Raw genomic sequence first — 19,264 nt, 5'->3', positions numbered from 1 at the left:
TTGGAGGAGACCTGGAAATAAAAGATGTGAAATGCTAAGTAATGGTAAAGAACATGGGTTCTGGAACTAGACTTGCTGAGCTCCTCCCCCTATTGTATGACCTTAGGCTTACTGTTTAACCTTACTGTGCCTTCGTTTCATCATCTGCAAAAGAAGGATCCTGATAATACCTACTTCAGAAGGTCATGATGAGGATTAAAACAAGTATGTAAGTTCATGTGGGGTGATTAAAGCAGTCCCTGCATACAGTAGATATTCTGAATGATACTGTTATTTTTATTAAAATACAGATCAACTTCTGCTTAATGACAAGTGAGCAAAAAATATTTTGTGCAGGCAGAAGAGGAACAGATTGCCCTGGGCTGTGCAAGACCTTGATCTTCAAAGCTAGGCAGGAAAAGAATAGACAGAAATTGCAGGAGGCTAGAATTATGATAATTAAGATGGTTAACCTTTACTGAGGGCTGCCATCAGCCAGGCATTGGGTTACTGTTTTCTAAATCATATTTATTCTTCCCAACTGCACAAGGTAGACACCTTTAGTATTCCTATTTTTATATAGAAGAAGAAACAGAATTAGAAGAGGGCAATTTGTCCATGGTCATGTATTAAATGGCAGAGCTGGGATTTGAGCCTGAACTGGCTGGCCTCAGAGCCCAAGGCTCTTATATATTGCACTCTACTATTCTCATTTTGGAGTAAGGATGGCCCAGAGGTGGGCAGTGGGCTTAATTAAGGCAGGATTATGTGGTAGCCTGACGGCCAAGCCTACCACCGAGGCCAAGTAAACAGTGATCAAGAATAAAGGCTCTGGAGCAAGCTGTCTGGGTTGGATTCCTGTTCCACTACTTACCATATCTGTATCCCTGAGCTGATTATTTTCCCAAATCTCTATTTTTTAATCTACAAAATGGAAACAATATAGTGTCTAATTCTGGTTTGTTAGGATTAAATCAGAATATGTATAGAGAATACTTTCATAGTACCTAGATATCATTGTAGCCTTTTATTTTTTTTAAAGCAGGGGAGAGGTGGTTGAGGTTTTTTTACTTGATTTTGTTGTTTTAGCCAGAGTCAGAAAAACTATTTAGGAATTTTCTGTAATCCAGTTTATAAGCAGTAATAAGGACCACAAAGACCTAAGATACTAGCACTGAGATGTTACTAGACCAGAAGCAGTAATAGAAGAGTGGTTCTAAACGAGTAGATCATGATGATAGTAGACTTTGATGATAGGGTTGTGCTAAAATTACTTCCACTGAATGGGAGAGTCATGGTACTGTAGAATGTAGGGGAATCGATTGAGAGAAAACAAGTTTGAAAATGTGACAGTTTGATTAAAGACATGTAGAGTTTGGTGTGTCCTCATATCTGATCTGAGAGGAAATTACTAATAGGCATTGAGATTGTGGTTACATAGTTTGAAAGAAGAGATGGGCTGGAGAGGAGACCCACATCTCTTGAGAGTCATCTTTATAGAGAAGAGAGAGAAGAAAATGACAAATAATAAGTAAGTGTTGTTAGGAACTAAAAGGAAGAAGAGAACATGTCAATAGAGATGTGGGTGAGTGAAGGACTAGGAGCATATTTGTGACCTTGGAGGCTAAGAAAAGAAGGTTCAAGAAAGTTCAGATATTGTAGGGTTACTGAGAAGGTCTCCATGGAGGAGTGTGTGCCTGGCTCAGCCAGTAGAGTGTGTGACTCTTCAATGTAGGGTCCTGAATTCAAGCCCCATGTTGGGTGTGGAGATTACTTAAGAAAAAAAATTTTTAATTAAAAAATAAATAAAATGTTAAAAAAAAATAGAGTGCCATGGAATAGAAATGAGTGTGGCCTTCTTGTCAACTACATGATCACAGGAATTTCTATTCTTATCTTAATTCTCGATGTTAGTATTGTAATGAAGTAGGAAAACCAGAACAAAGAAATCGAGTTTGCACTGAATGAGTATTATTTTATAAATAAGAATAATCCTGCCTCCCCAGCAGAACCAGCCATCATCATTTTTTGTTTCCTTCCAGTCTCTATTCATATATATCCTTTTTTGTGGAGGGTGTAATTATAGCAGAAATACAGTTTTCTATCCTCCTCCTTCCCTGCCACATTACTATATACTTTTCATATTTTTCAAGAGTCTGCCTAACCTGTTGTTACACCTTAATTTACTGGCTTGTTGGTTATTTAGGCTATTATAAATGATGTTCCTTCCTGTTAATATATCCTTGTATGTGGGTTTTTTTTTTTTCCTTTCATAGGATTCTCTTTAGAATAAATTGGCAGGAGCTTAAGTAGAGTAAAAAGAAATGAAATTCTTGATGAGTCCAGATTTGATATCACATGGCTTCCCAAAGCAATTTTCTCTATGATGTTTATGCTAATTTGGACATCTGCAGCACCATTTTTGCTTAGCTCCAAGTTAGATAGATGGTACATTGCAGTGTGGACTTACCTTTTGCCTGTGGATCTGAAATGTAATGGACCCCCGCAAAAGCCAGAAACCACATTGGTATAAATCTTCTACTTGAAGCATTTAAACCTTTCTTCTTGGGTCACATCTGTTGAATCTTTGGTGTTCATTGACATCATCTCCTATCATTCTCTCCCTTACCCACTCTGGCCACACTAACTTCTTTGCTATTCCTTGAGGTCTCCTCAGGCCCTTCAGGACCTTAGTACTTCCTTCTGTCTGAAACTCTCTTTTCCCAGATTTCTGAGTGGACGGCTCATCTCTTCCCTTAGACCTCTCCTCAACCGTTACCTTAACAGAGAGCTCTTTCCTGATCTCCTTATCTAAAATGGCAGTCCCTCTATTCTCTTGCTCTTTGTCCCTCTTACCCTCATTTTATTTCCTTTTCGCTCTCGTTTTATTTTTCTTCAAAGTGCCTATGACCTGAAAAACTGACATGTTTCTCTGTTTTCTAGATTGGAATGTAAGTTTTATAAGAGTAGAGTGTTTTTATGTTTTGTTCACTGTTCTATGCCGAGTACCTTGCATACCTTGCCGAGTACACTGCCTCAGTGGCTGGCCCTCAGATATTTGTTAAATGAATGGATTTTATCTTTGCAAATGATGAGTTCACTGCTTGCTCAGAGAGGAGAAGTCTTTCACATTTTAAAGCTGGAAAGTTCCATAAAAATCATCTCATTTTAATATAATTTTTATTTTAAACTGAGATTCGAAGAGGTGAGTTATCTTTTCCTAAGATCATATAGTTTTTATCAGACAGGCTTAGACCTGACTGACCAAGAGTTTATGCTATCTTATCTGGTGAATTAATTATAAAGGAAGTCATTTTTATTTGTTTGACTAGTGTGTATCATTTGTGGGAAAGGAATATTGGTTTAAACTATAAAATCTGATAGATTATGCTGTTATTTACAAGACTGGATTTTATATAAAAATAAACAACTTCAGTTTTATGACCCATGGGACACTTTCACAGCTTAAAAACAAAAGTGGTCCTTGGCTTTTTCCTGAATTCTTCTGTTCTGTTAGTCACGCTGACATAACGGGGGTATTTCCAAGAGTTGGTTTAGGATGAGGCTGTGGGTCTGAGCTAACCTTTAGCTGTAGCTATGAGCATGGGATTACATCCCATTAGCTCTTGGGTGATGCCACACCATTTCTGGACATGAATGCACTGCTTTGTAATTGAGTTCTTTGACTACAAGGATCAGAGGTTCTCTTGTACTACCTCAAGTTGGGGATGTGGTAAAAAGTGACAAGGAAAGCCCCAAAAGTAGGAGCTGTGGTAGAACCAGATATCATGGAGGTATCATGCCAGGGAGTGGCAGGCTGCAGGGATCCAAGCCGTGGGAATTGTGAATTTTTCATTGTAATATTCCACCATTATCGTGACTCAGCTCTTCTCTGCCCGTGTGCTCATCTCTGACTGTGCTTCCAGTGGGAAAACTATTTTCATATTTCATATTTCTTGAATTCCAGAAAAAGGGAATCTGATTGGTCCAGTTCATTTTTTATACCTAGCTGTGACATAGGGCCATCCTAAAGACAGTGGCCAGAGAATCTTTGGCTGCTTAGTAAAGAAACAGCTTAGTTCTGCTTCCTTGAACGTGGGGCTGTGAATGTGATTACTAGGAGGATAAGGTGGGCATGACAAGCTTTTATGAGGATAAGTATGTTTATCATGACCTCCCTGGAAGACTAGCCTGTGTCCAAAGTTGCTATCACTAGAGCTACAGAAAAATCTCTGCCCACCCTGAGCCGCCTCCCCCTCATTCTGTGCAAGCAGCTGCTCTCGATACTGCCAGTGGTCTGAGCTCTTGTGGTGGGGCGGGGGCCAGGGAAAAGAACTGGCATCTCCTGGATAGTCCATACAGCTGCACTACTGCTGTTGGCAGAGACTTGTGGGACAGAGGTAAGGAGAGCAGCCAGCTGCAGATGTTCAACAGGAGATTGACCACGTGGCTCTGAAACCTTATTCAGAAGTTGGTGATGCTGGCAGTGGAGCGGAGGAGGTTGTCTCAGCTCACTTGAGCAGCCGGTTTCAGTTCTGGCCATCCGGGGGGGGGGTGGCGGGGACAGGTTTCGGGTGCACAGCCTGGTGAACAGGAACAGTAACAGGCATGCAGATTTATGCAAGAATAACTCATGCCTTTCGATCTGATGATTCCCACCCACCTTGGGTGAAGGGTGTACTTCTCAGTGGCTGTTTGTTCAGGTGATCATGTATTTCTTCTGTGCTGGACGGGCTGGCTTGGCTGCTGGTCCTTGGAACCAAGGTCATGCCATTGTGGAAGGGTATATAATACCAGCGTAGTTTGTGAACCTGGCACAAGCCAGGCCACATGGCTTTCAGATTCACTTTGAGGCAGCCAGCTACAGAGATCCTGTTTGAAGAACAGGAAAGAGGACTCTAAATGGATAAAAATAGGTCATTGTGAAGCTGCATCGGCTGGATTAGTGGCATCTGTTTCTTTTTCCTTCAGTTTATCTAAATCTGGCTCTGGAAAGGAAAGTTTTCAAATTTCACATTTTTTTCCCTTGTAGTATAACTTGAATGGAAATAAGTCTGTTGTTTTAGGCCCAGATTCCAAGCTTTTCTACTTTCTGAGTTACATAAACTGATCCAAGTTGGGAAACTCAAGGGTTTTAGCCTGTACCTAACCTTTTGCAGTTTATAAGCTTTTGAGTAGTACTTTGCCTTTTTTTTTTTTTAAAGCAGATCCTGGCTTATAATACTCATGCCCTTTAGTGAATTCTGTATTTTAATTGATTGAAGTTTTCTTTCTCAGAAGGATTTTCTTATAAAAACATGGAAACTGTACTGCAGGCTAGCAGGAGTGGTCTTTTTGTTTTGTTTTGTCCTTTTTTGACCTATTATTGCTTTCAAAAGCTTAGCACACCCTCGGTTTAAACTGTTTTATTAAACACCTACCTCTTCTGCATTGTATTGAAGTTGAACTGTAAGAGCGAGTCTTTGATTTCAGAGCGCGTGTTGTTTGAGGGACTGTATAGAAGGAGTAGGCAGAGGAAGGTACCGGCTACAGGACGGGCCTGAGCAGCCACATACATAATGGAGACACCCAGTACTCTGTCAGAGCAGTACCTGATGCTATGTCCAGACAGAAGTGCTGGGAGTGGGGGAGATGCTTATACAGTGTAGAGAAATCAAAACCACCCCTGATGAGAATGTTCTTTGGAAGAGAGTAGCTCTCAGGAACTGAAATGGAAGGTGCAAATTTGACAAGCTGAGGCAGGGTGAATGTTTTCACAGAGGGTGTAGATTGGGACAGGACTTGCTGACAGGAATTGGATGAGCAAGTGAGACCAAGAGAGGATATATCAGTTGAAAAGGTTTGGAATGGGAAAATGAGAGGATCTGGTGAACAATTTTGAAAGCTGAGAACAAAGACTTGGGTTGTCTTTCAAAATAGGATGGATAGCTTTAGTCAAGGCTTTCATCTTGTGAAGGAGAAGTGGTGGCACAGAGAAAACCTATTGGCAGCAGCATCAGGAACTCATCAGAGGAGTATTAAAGTGCAGGAAGGAGGAGAAACTAGATTGTCAAAGTTCAAGCACTGTACAAGCAGTTTGGACCAAAGCTTCATCTGCATGGAAGTGTTTGTTAGGTTAAAAGTTGTGTGATTCTGAATGAGGGAGATAACAACCAGTAGGGCAAGAGCTGGGTGTTTGTGGACTCAGACGTGGGCAGTAGTTAGTGTGTGACACTGAGTAAGTCATTTAATCTCTGAACGTCAGTTTACTCATCTGTGTTAATACTACTCATTGGGTTATTAAATGGATTATGGGAAACAGGGCACATTCATACCAACACAGTACTTAGGCTTAATAGGTGTTAAGTAATATTAGTGGTCCATGAAAATGTAATGCTCAGTAATAATAAAACTGCCCAACTAGTTTGACCAGTTTCCTCCCACACCCCCAGTCTGAGCTCAGTTTTCATGGTCAGGTGCTTGTTAGAACTGACTGTGACTAGAACTGACAGACTGGCCGATTTCACAAGGACCTCTTTATGTAGGAAATGTGAGGTTACATAAACAGAGCAAGTTTTAAGCCCAAATGCCCCAGGTCACTGCCCTGGATTACAGGACTTTACTAAGAACACAGGAAGTAGATTGCCAGTTTTCAGCTCTGAGGTGGTTCTACCCATCAGACTTGTTTTCTTGTCCATTCCTACCTTCCTCCACCCCTGCCTGCCAAGCCAGAAGTCCACAAAGAAACAGTTACTAGTGCAGTAAAAAAAAACACAAAACAGGCTAGCCCAAAATGTTTGAGGCTCAGCCCTATGTAGTGAATATAGTCAAGGAAATATGTTTAGTTCTGAACCCACAGGAAACATTCAGGAATCCGTGGATTTGGGCAGTATCTGCAGAGCCATTTCTACATATTATCTTAGGCTAATTCCTTCACTTGGAATGGCCTCTATTTTTTTTTCACTCTGTCATGCTGTTAAGATCTGCTATCACCTACAGAAAGACTTCCTGATTTCTCTATCCATGTCTTTTTCACTGAAAGATCTGTCTTCTTTCTGTGAAGTCCAGTTTCTACAAATACTTTAAAAAAAAATACTAATTGGGATACTTAATGTGTTCTTCTTAGATTACGGTTCTCTATGTACTTACTCTTCATTACTTTCTTGTACTAGCTTACCAATTCCTTAAGAACAAAGTCTTGCTTATGTTAGTATTCTTCTGTAGTGTCTAGAGCACATAGTAAGTGTTCAGTACATTTTGGAAATCACTTACTTTCATGAATGAATAGGGAATGAATAGGGAATCCAGTTCAGAGAACTATGGTGTTCTCCAGGCAGGAGGCAGGAAATTGATGAGGTGCTTCGGCTCTTCCCACCCACTGCCCCCAATCCTATACTCTAACTAATGAACTCTAGTCTCTGTTTTCCAAGTGAGCCAAACCGTTGACCGACCTTTTGTGCCTGGGCCTGCCCTCTTTCCTGAACTTGGAATCCCCTTACTTCCTGGAAGACTAATTATTGCCCTGCTCATATATGGCTTTTGTTCTATGGCTTTTGCAGATGTTTGGACACCTTTGCTCTTTGTCATTCACCAGTGTTCTGTAGGACACCCCCCCAACACAACACTTTTCATGGTGTCCCTTAGTCATTTATTTATAGGTTGGATTTTTCTGGGACTTGGCTGCTGCTTCTTTGTAGCTTCATTGCTTAGCTTCATGCCCTGTCCCTCATAAATATTTTTGGTTCTATTGAATTGAATCCAAAGACAAAGACTCCTGAGGCAAACCAGGTAAGTCTTCTGACCCAAGAGCCAAGGTTAGCGAGAATGTTTGGAACAGCCTCTGTGCCAAAAAGTGTTTGAACTCAGGCAGCTCTGGCTGGGGAGGTGCCCTTCAGTTCTGTCTAGGAAGGTCACAGGAAATCAGGGAAGCTGGATTCTGTGCAAGGAGAGCGTGCTCTCTCTCTGTCTCTCTCTCTCTCTCTCTCTCTTTCTCTGTGTCCAGACCATGGATTTTTCCTTCTGGGGCTGATCTCACTTAATCAGAAACTGGCTATCCCTTGGCCAGCTACTGGTCTATGCATGTAGCAGTGGTTTGGGGCATAGCCCTATAAGCCGGAATTGTTTTCCCATTGTAGCTGATACTTGAAACATCTAAATCACTAAGAGCATTAGTTGATTTTAAGAACTATTGGGTCTTTGGGCGCCTGGGTGGCTCAGTTGGTTAAGCGACTGCCTTCAGCTCAGGTCATGATCCTGGAGTCCCGGGATCAAGTCCCGCATCAGGCTCCCAGCTCCACGGGGAGTCTGCTTCTCCCTCTGACCTTCTCCTCGCTCATGCTCTCTCTCACTGTCTCTCTCTTCTCTCAAATAAATAAATAAAATGTTTAAAAAAAAAAAAAGAACTATTGGGTCTTTGAAAAATACCAAACGGGGCCCCTGGGGGGCTTTGTCATTAAGCATCTGCCTTTGGCTCAGATTATGATCCCAGGGTCCTGGGATCAAGCCTCACATCAGGCTCCCTGCTCAGTGGGTGCTGAGAGAGAGCCTGCTTCTCTCTCTCCCACTCCCCCTGCTTGTGTTCCCTCTCTCACTGTCTCTCTCTCTGTCAAATAAATAAATAAAGCTTTTTAAAAAAATACCAAACAGTCCTTGAGAGAAGGGGAGAATATATTACTCTCTTCCCCAGAAAGACCTTGTGGTTTTTTTTTCCCAACAAATTTTTATTTTCAAATATTTAAAATCTACAGAAATACATATCAAAATCATGATGAAATACTACCTCACACCTGTCAGAATGGCTAAAATTAACAACACAGGAAACAACAGATGTTGGTGAGGATGCAGAGAAAGGGGAACCCTCTTACACTATTGATGGGAATGCAAGCTGATAAGGCTACTCTGGGAAACAGTATGGAGATTCCTCAAAAAGTTAAAAAGAGAACTACCCTATGACCCAGTAGTTGCACTGTTAGGTATTCACCCAAAGGATAAAAAAATACAAATTTGAAAGGGTACATGCACCCCAGTGTTTATAGTAGCATTATCAACAAGAGCCAAACTATGGAAAGAGCCCAAATGTCCATCGACTGATGAATGGATAAAGATGTGGCAGATGTACCAATGGAATGTTACTCAGCCATAAAAAAGAATGAACTCTTGCCATTTGTGACAACATGGGTGGAGCTAGAGTACATTATGCTAAGCAAAATAAGTCAGTCAGACAAAGGCAAATGCCATATGACTTCACTCATATGAGGAATATAACAAAACAGACAAACATATGGGAAGGAAAAAAAAAAGAGGGAAGCAAACCATAAAAGGCACTTAAACAGTAGAGAAAAAACTGAGGGTTGATGGAGGGGAGGAGGATGGAGGGATGGGCTTAATGGCTGATGGGCATTAAGGAGCACACTTGTTTGATGAGCACTAAGTGTTATATGTAAGTGATGAATCACTCAATTCTACTCCTGAAACCTATATTACACTACATGTTGACTGGGATTGAAACAAAAATTGAAACAAACAATTCAAACCTACAAAAAATCTCTAAGAATAAATGCAACAAACACTTATATAACCTTTTTCTAGATTCACCAGTTGTCAGCATTTTGCCACATTCACTTTTCTCTTTTTCTCTCTCTGTGTGTGTATGTGTGTGTGTGTGTGTGAATATCACTTGCAAGTAAGTTGTAGACCTCAGGACCCTTCACTCCTAAGTGCTTCTGGATGTCTCCTATGAACAAGAAATATCCAGATTGTTCTAGTAATATCCTTTAGAGCTGTTTGTTTTTTTATCCAAGATCTAAACAGGTAGCCTTAACATCCCAATATAGTCTTTTTTTGTAAAGATTTTATTTATTTATTTGACAGAGAGAGAAAGAGAGATCACAAGTAGAGAAGCCGGCAGAGAGAGAGAGGGTGAAGCAGGCCCCCCGCTGAGTGGAGAGCCCAGTGTGGGGCTTGATCCCAGGACGCTGGGATCATGACCCAAGCCAAAGGCAGAGGCTTAACCCACTGAGCCACCCAGGTGCCCCCATCCCAATATAGTCTTACACTTAGTTATCATATCTCTCTACTGTCCTTTAATTTAGACAGTTTCCTAGGCTTTTTATCTTTTGTATCATTTGATAGGTGTATTTCAGAAGTTTTATAGAATATCACTTAATTTGGAATTATCTGATTGTTTCCTCATAATGAGATTCAGGTAAAACACTGTTAGCAGGAATAGTATGCAGATGATCTGTTGCACTGAGGACATAGTACAGGAGGCACATTAAGTCAATTTGCCCCATTGTTGGTGATATTAAGTGTGATCATTTGGTTAAACTGTTGTCTGCCAGATTTCTCCATTTTAAAAATGCCTCTTTCTCCCTTTTTAAATACTGACTAATCTGTGAAGTGATACTTTAGTAAGAGTATATTAAATATCTTTTATCCCCTTCCCAAATTCACCCAATGGTTTTAGAATCCATTGATGACTCTTGCTTAAGTCAGTTATTACTATGATGATGATATTCATTTTATTAAAATCTTATTTAATTAGTGAGATACCTGCTTTTTCGCTCCCTCAAGTGCCTTTTTCTAAATAGATAACTTATGGGGTGCCTAGGTGGCTCAGGTGGTTGAGTGTCCGGTTCTTGGTTTAGGCTCAGTGGGATTGAGCCCCATGTCTGTTTCAGATTTTCTCTCTTTCCCTCCTCTCACTTTCTCTCTCAAGTAACAAATAAATACAATCTTTAAAAAAATAAATACATAAATACATAACTTAGAAATACATTGAAAGCCAGTAAGCATCTTTACTAAATATAACATTTTGGTTGACTAAATAAAACTAAATCTAAACTTCTCCTGATGATTTTGAAATTCATCATTTCAATTCTTCTTAATATATGTCCATGGACTTTAGAGCAAATATATCTGCATAGACCTTAAATTGTAGTACTAAAGCATAGGTGACCACTTTCTGCTACTTAAAACCCTTTGAAATGATCACAGTCACAAAAGTAACCATAAATAATAAACAAGCCAGTCCTCATTTGCTAATGATAATGATATTCTTGCCTCATCATTTTTAGGCAAGACAGTATAAGTGAATGGATGAAGAATTAGGGCTCTGTAAGCAGACCTGGGTTTTAATCTGAGGTGTCCCTTAACCCCTTGGAGTTTCAGTTTCCTCATCTGTAAAATGGGAATAACAACTGTATCTGCCTCATAGAATTACTGTGAGGATGAAAAGAGATTGCAGATGTAAAGTATTTATTATTAGCAAAGTGCCTGGCACACTGTAAGCACTTTGTAACTGGTGTTTGTGGTGGTGAAGTTGGTGGTGATGGTTATTTGTACTAGGGATCAAGTATAAAAAAATTCTAACATGAAAAATTATGTATTTAAGAGCTCAGGAAGCGTTGTTTTTGACAGGTAGCCAAGAACATTTTGGAGGTTGTTATATTTAATGTGTTCTCAGGTATTAAGAGGAAAAAAATTTTTAATTAAATTTACCCTGTAAAAACCTGGCCAAATAAAATGGAATTATCCCACTTAAGTCCCCCCAACCCCACACCTTCCTGTTCCTCTTTACCCCAGAGAAGTGTGGTCAGTCCAGGCTTGTCTAAAAGTCCTTCACTGTTTTTTCCTTCCTCCCCCAACCTATGTGGCACCAGTGGGAAAGCAAACAATTTCCTGCCATCTGTTCTGCCCAACCCAGAGTCATGATGGTGATAGTGGTAAGAGTTCCTGTAGCTTCCCCCAGAGCTCATAGTTCCACCCACAGATTGGTTCTGAGCTGAGGGCCTCCCATAGCTCACCACATCTCTGAAACCCTCTCAGCCTCCTTAGGTATGTGGGAAACAAAGTCACCATTTGTGAAACCTGAGTTTTATGATCCTGTTGTCTCTTGGTGGCTCAGAGGGCAAGGGAGAACAGAAGGAGCTGATAATTTTTTGGTCAAGCTTTTTTATATGCCTTTGAAACTAGCAGAAGAACCTGCCCTCATAGTGACAGTTTGAGGAGCTCTATTTGTAAGTATGATAGGTTTTTATTTGTTTGTTTGTTTTTTGAAGATCAGTTTATTTATTTGAAAGAGAGAAAGCCCATGCAAGAGTTGGGGGAGGGGTAGAGTCCCAAGCAGACTTCCCACTAAGTGTGGAGTCCAGCACAGGGCTCAGTACTGCCACCCTGAGATTATAACCTGAGCTAAAATCAAGAGTCAGATGTTCAACTGACTGAGCCACCCAGGCACCTCAATAATAGGCATTTATTTAAAGAATGTATTAGAATCCTCAAATAATATCACATTTTATCATTCTCTTTCCTGGTGGAGATGGCTAGTTATATATGAAAAAAAAAATTCAGTCACTTTATTATTTGTTTACCGTAATATTTAGTCTGTTATTTAAATAAATTTAAGGTTTATCTTCAGTATCTAGATTACTGCTCTTTATTCACCAAACACTTGAAAATGCACATAGAAAATACATAACATTAATTTGAACTCCAATTTTTGTGAGACTGTATGTAAAACTCCATTTGACATATCACACAAATAACTGAAAATGCAGAAAGAAAAATTGACACTTGCACAATATTTAGTTTACAAAGCACCTTTACATGTGTTATTTCATAACCTACCCCTCTGTAAGTTAATCAGGACAAATTCTTTTTTCATTTCACAGAGAAAAGAGACAAGACTCAGAAACTTTAAGTTAATATTCAAATTCATGGTTCCACCACTTGTTGGGTTACCTTGATTAAGTTGCTTAATCACTCTATGTGATTTCTTTAACTGTGAAACAACTAAACATAGTGCCTTCTTCACAGGGTGTGAATGGATGGATGCACTTAGAATGGTGCCTGGGACACAGTAGACAGATGCTCAGAAAATGTTAGCTATTATTACACATAGCTAATAAATGTTAGAACTTGGATCCAAATCTAGACCTTCTGACTCCTAGTCCAGAACTCTTTTCGTAGTACCATGTGGAATTTGCCTTTTAGTAAATAATTAATTTAAATGTTCATCTCACATTGACCTTGTTATTCTAGAAGGACTCTTTTTCTACTTTAATTTGACCTTAAATTTCTTAAGATCAAAAGGGAAATATATTTGAAGGATTCTTCCTTCCTGATTTGTTTTTAAATACTCTTTCTTTTGTCATCTGGGTTTGATTGATCTTGAGGCGTCAGAAGGTGTTTTTAGTAGGTGAAGGTACAGTAAAGTTGTTCCATTTATGATGATTTTGGGTGTCTCTGGTGAATTTTGTTTTGGTTGGAAGGCCTGAGGTATGAAGTAGGGTTGAAGGAAATTGTTGAAGTGGAGTCACACCCCTTATCTGTAAAGCTAGGAGAATATTGTCATTACTGATAATGGCAGCTTGCTGGTCAGGGAGTAGAAATGATTTATTATAAAAGATTATTTGTTGTAAAAGAGTTATCCTGAAGGAATTGGTAAGGTATTATGAGCCATTCCTTGGGGAAGGAGAAGAAGTTTTTATGGATATTTTTCTTGATATTGGTAGCAAGATTTTACTTCTGACTCCCCATTGTTTTTACTCTGTATACTGCTCATATTAACATTTATGACTCTGAGAGAGGCCTGATTGAAGATCTACATGTCTTTGTGGTAGCTACTCAGCTGCTGTGGGGAGATACTCTCCTATTCTGATGCACAGGTTGAGCTCAGTGCAGGAATTGATGTGGAAGATATCAGAGGGTAGGCAACAATGTGCCAGAAAAATGTAGTCAGCCTGGTGGCCTTCTGGTGGCAAGAAGCTGGAGAAATCCCCAGCTCAGTGAGGATGCCTCATTCCCAGGCAGTTTTGTTTGTTTGTTTGTTTGTTTGTTTGTTTGTTTGTTTTTTAAGTAGGCTCCATGGCCAGCATGGAGCTCAGCCCGGAACCTGAACTCATGACCCTGAGATCAAGACACAAGCCCAGATCGAGTTGGATGCTCAACCAACTGAGCAACCCAGACTTCCCATTCCAGGCTTTTTTGATGGATCTGTGCATAACATACACAGATGGGGTCCTCTTCAAGAACAAGATTTTCAGTGTGCCTCTAGGACCTTTGTGGGCCATCTGTACCAGGGTTTAACATGGTGAGGCAGGAGGTTTGAGAGGACATGCTGAGACCTCCTCTTTATGATTTGCATGTTTTAACTCCCTCATCTCTAATATTCACTTTGGCAAGTGGAATTAATGTTCTCACATTAAATGAAAACACTGAATTTTTAATAGATTCCTTGGGGCTTGGTGATTGTTTGATACTGTTTCCAGTAAAAGGAAGATATGAAGAAATGATATTTTTTCTAGTTTTGCTGTTAGGTTTTATTTTTCTTGCCTAGCCACCTGCTGAATCTTTTGACCCATCAAGCCTAGGAACAGAGCCCAGAAAACAGCTCTGGGTACCCCCCACCCATGTAGGCAACCTCCCTGTTGTGTCTACATACCCACTTCTGTGGGCTTGGTGTTGTCCCTGTGCATTGACTTCTGCCTTTTGGATTGGCCACTCTTGGTGTGTCAGATAGTGGTTGATCTTTTTCCTACTGTGTTTGTTTAGATGGTAGGGTTAACCTTCTTCTGCTATATTTGCTTGGGTGCTGTGTGTAGTAGACAAGGAATTGAGAAAAAGGATTTTTTAAAAAGTACCCATTATTCATTTTCTACTGCTCCTGTCATTATGTGCTGCCCAAGATTCCCAAGAGCATTGTTTCTAGGCCTATTGATTAACATCTTTGTTTGATGCGTGAGAATCCTCTGAATATGGAGGTTCTTATTCTCCACCATTTACACATTTCTGGCATGCAGCATACCAGGATAGAAACATATTAGTGGTGGGTTTTTTTTTGAGGTCAGTAGTAGGATTGGGAGTGGAGGTGACAGCTGAGAGACTGAGCAAAGCTAGAGCGGTTGCAGAGGAGTTGAATAGTTGAGTAGTGAAACTTAGACTAGCTCATGATGGGCCTTTGCCCAGCTGCCATACATGAATCCTGGTATGGCAGCAGATGCCAGAATTAGTCCCTTGAATATCTGTTGACTTGACATTCTCTCAAATCAAAGTCCTTGCTCCTCTGGGCTGCCAAGGCACTTTGTCTCCATGTATCTGATTCAGCTTTGTAGCAAATAGTTAATTGTTTAAATGTCTATTTAGTAGGAAGTACTCTCCTCCATCTCCATTTTCTCATAATCCATAGAGTGTGTCCCACTTGTAACAGTTGCTCGGTAAATCTTAGTGAATCGAAGTGAGCAAAGCTAGCTGTCTCTGGAAATTCTGCAGCTAGTATCCATGTTTATCAGTTGTATACTCTTCCATGAGTTAGGAGAGTATCCTTGGAGAAAGCAAGCATCATCATTAGAAGTAACAATCTATTTTTTGTCTCTATAGATTTGCCTGTTCTTGGCATTTTATATATATGGAATCATACAATATTTGTGCCTGGCTTCTTTCACTTAGCATAATATTTTCAAGGTGCATCCAAGTTGTAGCATGTGTCAAGCCTAAAGCTTGATAGTTTGGGGGACAGATGATGCTGGTTTTTTGGCTGGTGGTTGTGGCTCAGGCCAATGATGAATCGGCCTGCTCTCATGATGACCAGATTTATAGGCATGCCATGGAGATATTGTGGGTTTAGTTCTAGACCACCCAAATAAAGCAAATATTTCAATAAAGTGAATCAAACCAATTTTTTAGTTTCCCAGTGCATATAAAAGTTATGTTTACTGGGGCACCTGGGTGGCTCAGTGGGTTAAGTCTCTGCCTTCTGCTCAGGTCTTGATCTCAGGGTCCTGGGATCGAGCCCCTCATCAGGCTCTCTGCTCAATAGGGAGCCTGCTTCCCCCTCTGTCTCTGCCTGCCGCTCTGCCTACTTGTGATCTCTCTCTGTTAAATAAATAAATAAAATCTTCAAAAAAAGTTATGTTTATGCCATACTGTAGTCTATTAAGTGTGCAGTTGCATTATATCTAAAAAACTGTACATACGTTAATTAAAAATTACTTTATTGCTAAAATACACTAACCATTATCTGAGCTTTTGGTGAGTTGTAATCTTTTTGTTGGTGGAGAATCTTGTCTCAGTGTTCATGGCTGCTGACAGATCAGGGTGGGGATTGCTAAAGTTTGGGATGGATGTGGTAATTTCTTAAAGTAAGACAGCAATTAACTTTGCCACATTGATTGACTCCTTTCACAAATGATTTCCCTGTACCATATGATGCTGTTTGATAGCATTTTACCCACAGTAGAACTTCTTTCAAAATTGAGGTCAATCCTTTCAAACTCTGCCTTTGCTTTATCAGCTAAGTTTATGTAATATTCTAAATCTTTTGTTATTTCAACAATCTTCATAGCATCTTCATTGGAAATAGATTTCCTCTCAAGAAGCCATTTCTTTGCTCCTCTGTGAGAAACAGCGCCTCATCTGTTAAAGTTTTGTCATTAAAACTGGCTGAGATTGCAGCCATTCAGTTACATCTTCATTTAAAATATACTTATTCTAGTTCCCTTGCTATTTCTACCACATCTGCACTTAAGTCTTGAACCCCTCAAAGTCATCCTTAAGTTGGAATCAACTTCTTCCAAACTCCTGTCATGGTGATATTTTGACCTCTTCCCATGATCATGATTGTTCTTAATGACATCTAGAATGGTAGATCTTTTTCAAAAGGTTTTCAGTTTACTTTGTCCAGATCCATCAGAGGAATCTCTGGTAGCTATAGTCTTATGAAATGTATTTCTTAAATAGTAAGACTGGGGCGCCTAGTTGTTTCAGTTGAAGGTACCTACGACTCTTGATCTTGGGGTGTGAGATCTTTACTAAAATAAATAAATAAACTTAAAAAAATAATAGTAAAACTTGAAGGTTGAAATGGCTCCTTGATCCATGGGCTGTAGAGTGGACATTGTGTTAGCAGGCATGAAAACAACATTCATTTCATTGTACATCTCCATCAGTGCTTTTGGGTGACCTAGTACATTGTAATGAGCAATAATATTTTGAAAGGAATCTATTTTCCTGAGCAGTAGGTCAATAGTGGACCTAAAATCATCAATAAACTATCTTGTAAACAGATGTGCTATCATCCAGGCTTTATTATTCCATTTAGAGTGCACAAAGTAAATCTGTCATAATTCTTAAGGGCTATGGGATTTTCAGAATGGTCAATGAGCATTGGCTTCAACATAAAGTCACCAGCTGTATTAATGCCTAATAAGAGAGTGAGCCTGCCCTTGGAAGCTTTGAAGGTTGGCATTGACTTCTCCTCTTTAGCTGTTAAAGTCCTAGATGGCATCTTCTTCCAATAGAAAGCTGTTTCATCTACATTGAAAAAGCTGCTGTTTACTGCAAGCACCTTCATTAATTACCTTAAGAAGATCTTCTGGATATCCTGCTACAGCTTTTACATCAGCACTTGCTGCTTAACTTTGCACTTTTATGTCACAGAGATGGCGTCTTTCTTTAAATTTCCTGAATCAGCTTCTGCTAGCTCCCAGCTTTTCTTCTTCAGCTTCCTCACCTCTCTTCATCCTTCATAGAATTGCAGAGTCAAGGCCTTGCTCTGGGTTAGGCTTTGGTTGAAGGGAATTTTGTGGCTGGTTTGATCTATCTAGACCACTAGAACTTTTTTCATTTATCAGTCATAAAGCTGTTTTGCTTTCTTATCACTCATGTGTTCACTGGAGTAGCACTTTTAATTTCCTTCGAGAACTTTTCCTTTACATTTGCACCTTGAGTAACTGGCTCAAGAGGCCTTGCCTTCAGCCTCTCTCAGCTTTCAACATGTCTTCTGCACCATGCTTGATCGTTTCTAGCTGTTGATTTCAAGTGAGAAATGTGACTCTTCCTTGAACAGTTAGAGGCCATTGTTGGGTTATTAATTGGCCTATTTTCAATATGGTGTGTCTCAGGAAATAGGGAGGCCATGGAGAGGGAGAGAGACAGTGGAATGGCTGGTCACTGGAACAGTCAGAACACACACAGTATCTATGAAGTTCACTTTCTTATGTGGGCCCGGTTCACGGCTCCCCAGAACAATCACAATAGTAATCTCAAAGAGCCCTGATCACAGATCACCATGACTAATATAATAATCATGATGAAAACGTTTGAAATACTGTGAGAATTGCCAAAATGTGACAGAGCGACGCACAGTAAGAAAATGCTGTTGGAAAAATGGTTCCAAAAGATTTACCTGACGTAGGGTTGCCACAGGTTTTCAGTTTGTAAAAAAAAAAAAAAATTGCGGTATCTGCAAAGCATAATAACGTGAAGGACAATAAAATGAGGTGTGTTTATATTTCATGGAAATTCCATAGAGGAGTTCTGAACTTGCTCCCCTGAGTACTTATGAGAATTAAGCAAGATAATGTCTACAAGTACCTAACCCAATGCTTGGCATATGAAAGTCTCAGTGACTATTACATCCTTGTGTCCCATTTCAAGTTCTTGGATTTTAGTAAGAACTTGCCAAAGTGAAACAGCGGGTAAGTTTTTATTTGGTACTTTGAGTTTAACGTACTGATTTCTCTCTCTGTCCTTTTGTTTTTGTTCTCCCAAGGCTATGCCTTTCTGCTGTTCCAGGAGGAGAGCTCAGTGCAAGCGTTGATAGATGCCTGCCTGGAAGAAGACGGGAAGCTGTACCTGTGCGTGTCCAGCCCCACCATCAAGGATAAACCGGTAAGTGATACGCAGCCAGCGGATGCTTTGCTAGAGCATGTATGCATTTGGAATAGCTGATCACATCCTCTCTGTAATGGGAATGCTGGTAACTAGGATCCTCTTACCCGGGGTGACCTTGCTATGCAGTAGAGCTGGACTCTTGTGGATGGGAAACTAATAACAAATTACTCAGTATTTCGTTTTATCCCTTTGGGACTGCGTGTAAACAAATATGTCCTTGTCTTTCACTTTACAGCTCTTTTAAGCTAATTCCTATTCAGTAACTCTGAATTGAAGTAAACAATGCTCTTAGTGGTTTTGGCAACTGGTTTCTGTCAGTATTTCAGATCAAGGACAGGAATAATTTACTTATTTTTTTTTAAAAAAGATCGTAATCGGCAGTGTTTATGATCCTGTGAATGCAAGGCATTGTGCTGGATGGTACTCACAATGGACTAGCTAGAGCCTTCTGGGCCAGGAGCTTACACTCTCAAACGGATAGCTTCGAACAGGGCAGGAGAAGGCAAGGACAGAGAACATGGACCCATAATATAAATAAATGTATGTGTATACAGAGTTTGTAGTTTCTGAACCAAAGAGTATGAGTAAGTCATAGGGTAAGAGAAGAAGACTGCTTCCTTTCTCCTGACAGAGG

At 40.0% G+C, this 19,264-nt stretch overlaps 1 protein-coding gene across 10 annotated transcripts in view; it reads left to right on the top strand.

Moving 5' to 3' along the window:
• Window positions 1–19,264, top strand: part of LOC111145121 (cytoplasmic polyadenylation element binding protein 3) — a 148,808-nt gene that overhangs the window by 85,166 nt on the left and 44,378 nt on the right. For all 10 annotated transcript variants that reach the window (XM_022499780.1, XM_022499783.1, XM_022499782.1 and 7 more), the window contains one exon: window positions 18,509–18,627. In XM_022499780.1, the coding sequence (XP_022355488.1) occupies window positions 18,509–18,627 (119 nt within the window). The remainder of the gene's footprint in view (window positions 1–18,508; window positions 18,628–19,264) is intronic.

This window comes from Enhydra lutris, unplaced genomic scaffold, assembly GCF_002288905.1.
Source record: "Enhydra lutris kenyoni isolate GAN:26980312 unplaced genomic scaffold, ASM228890v2 scaffoldscaffold12, whole genome shotgun sequence".
NCBI classification, from domain to species: Eukaryota; Metazoa; Chordata; class Mammalia; order Carnivora; family Mustelidae; genus Enhydra; species Enhydra lutris.
Note: the sequence above shows the minus strand (reverse complement) of the source record. Positions and strands in the feature narration are given on the sequence as shown.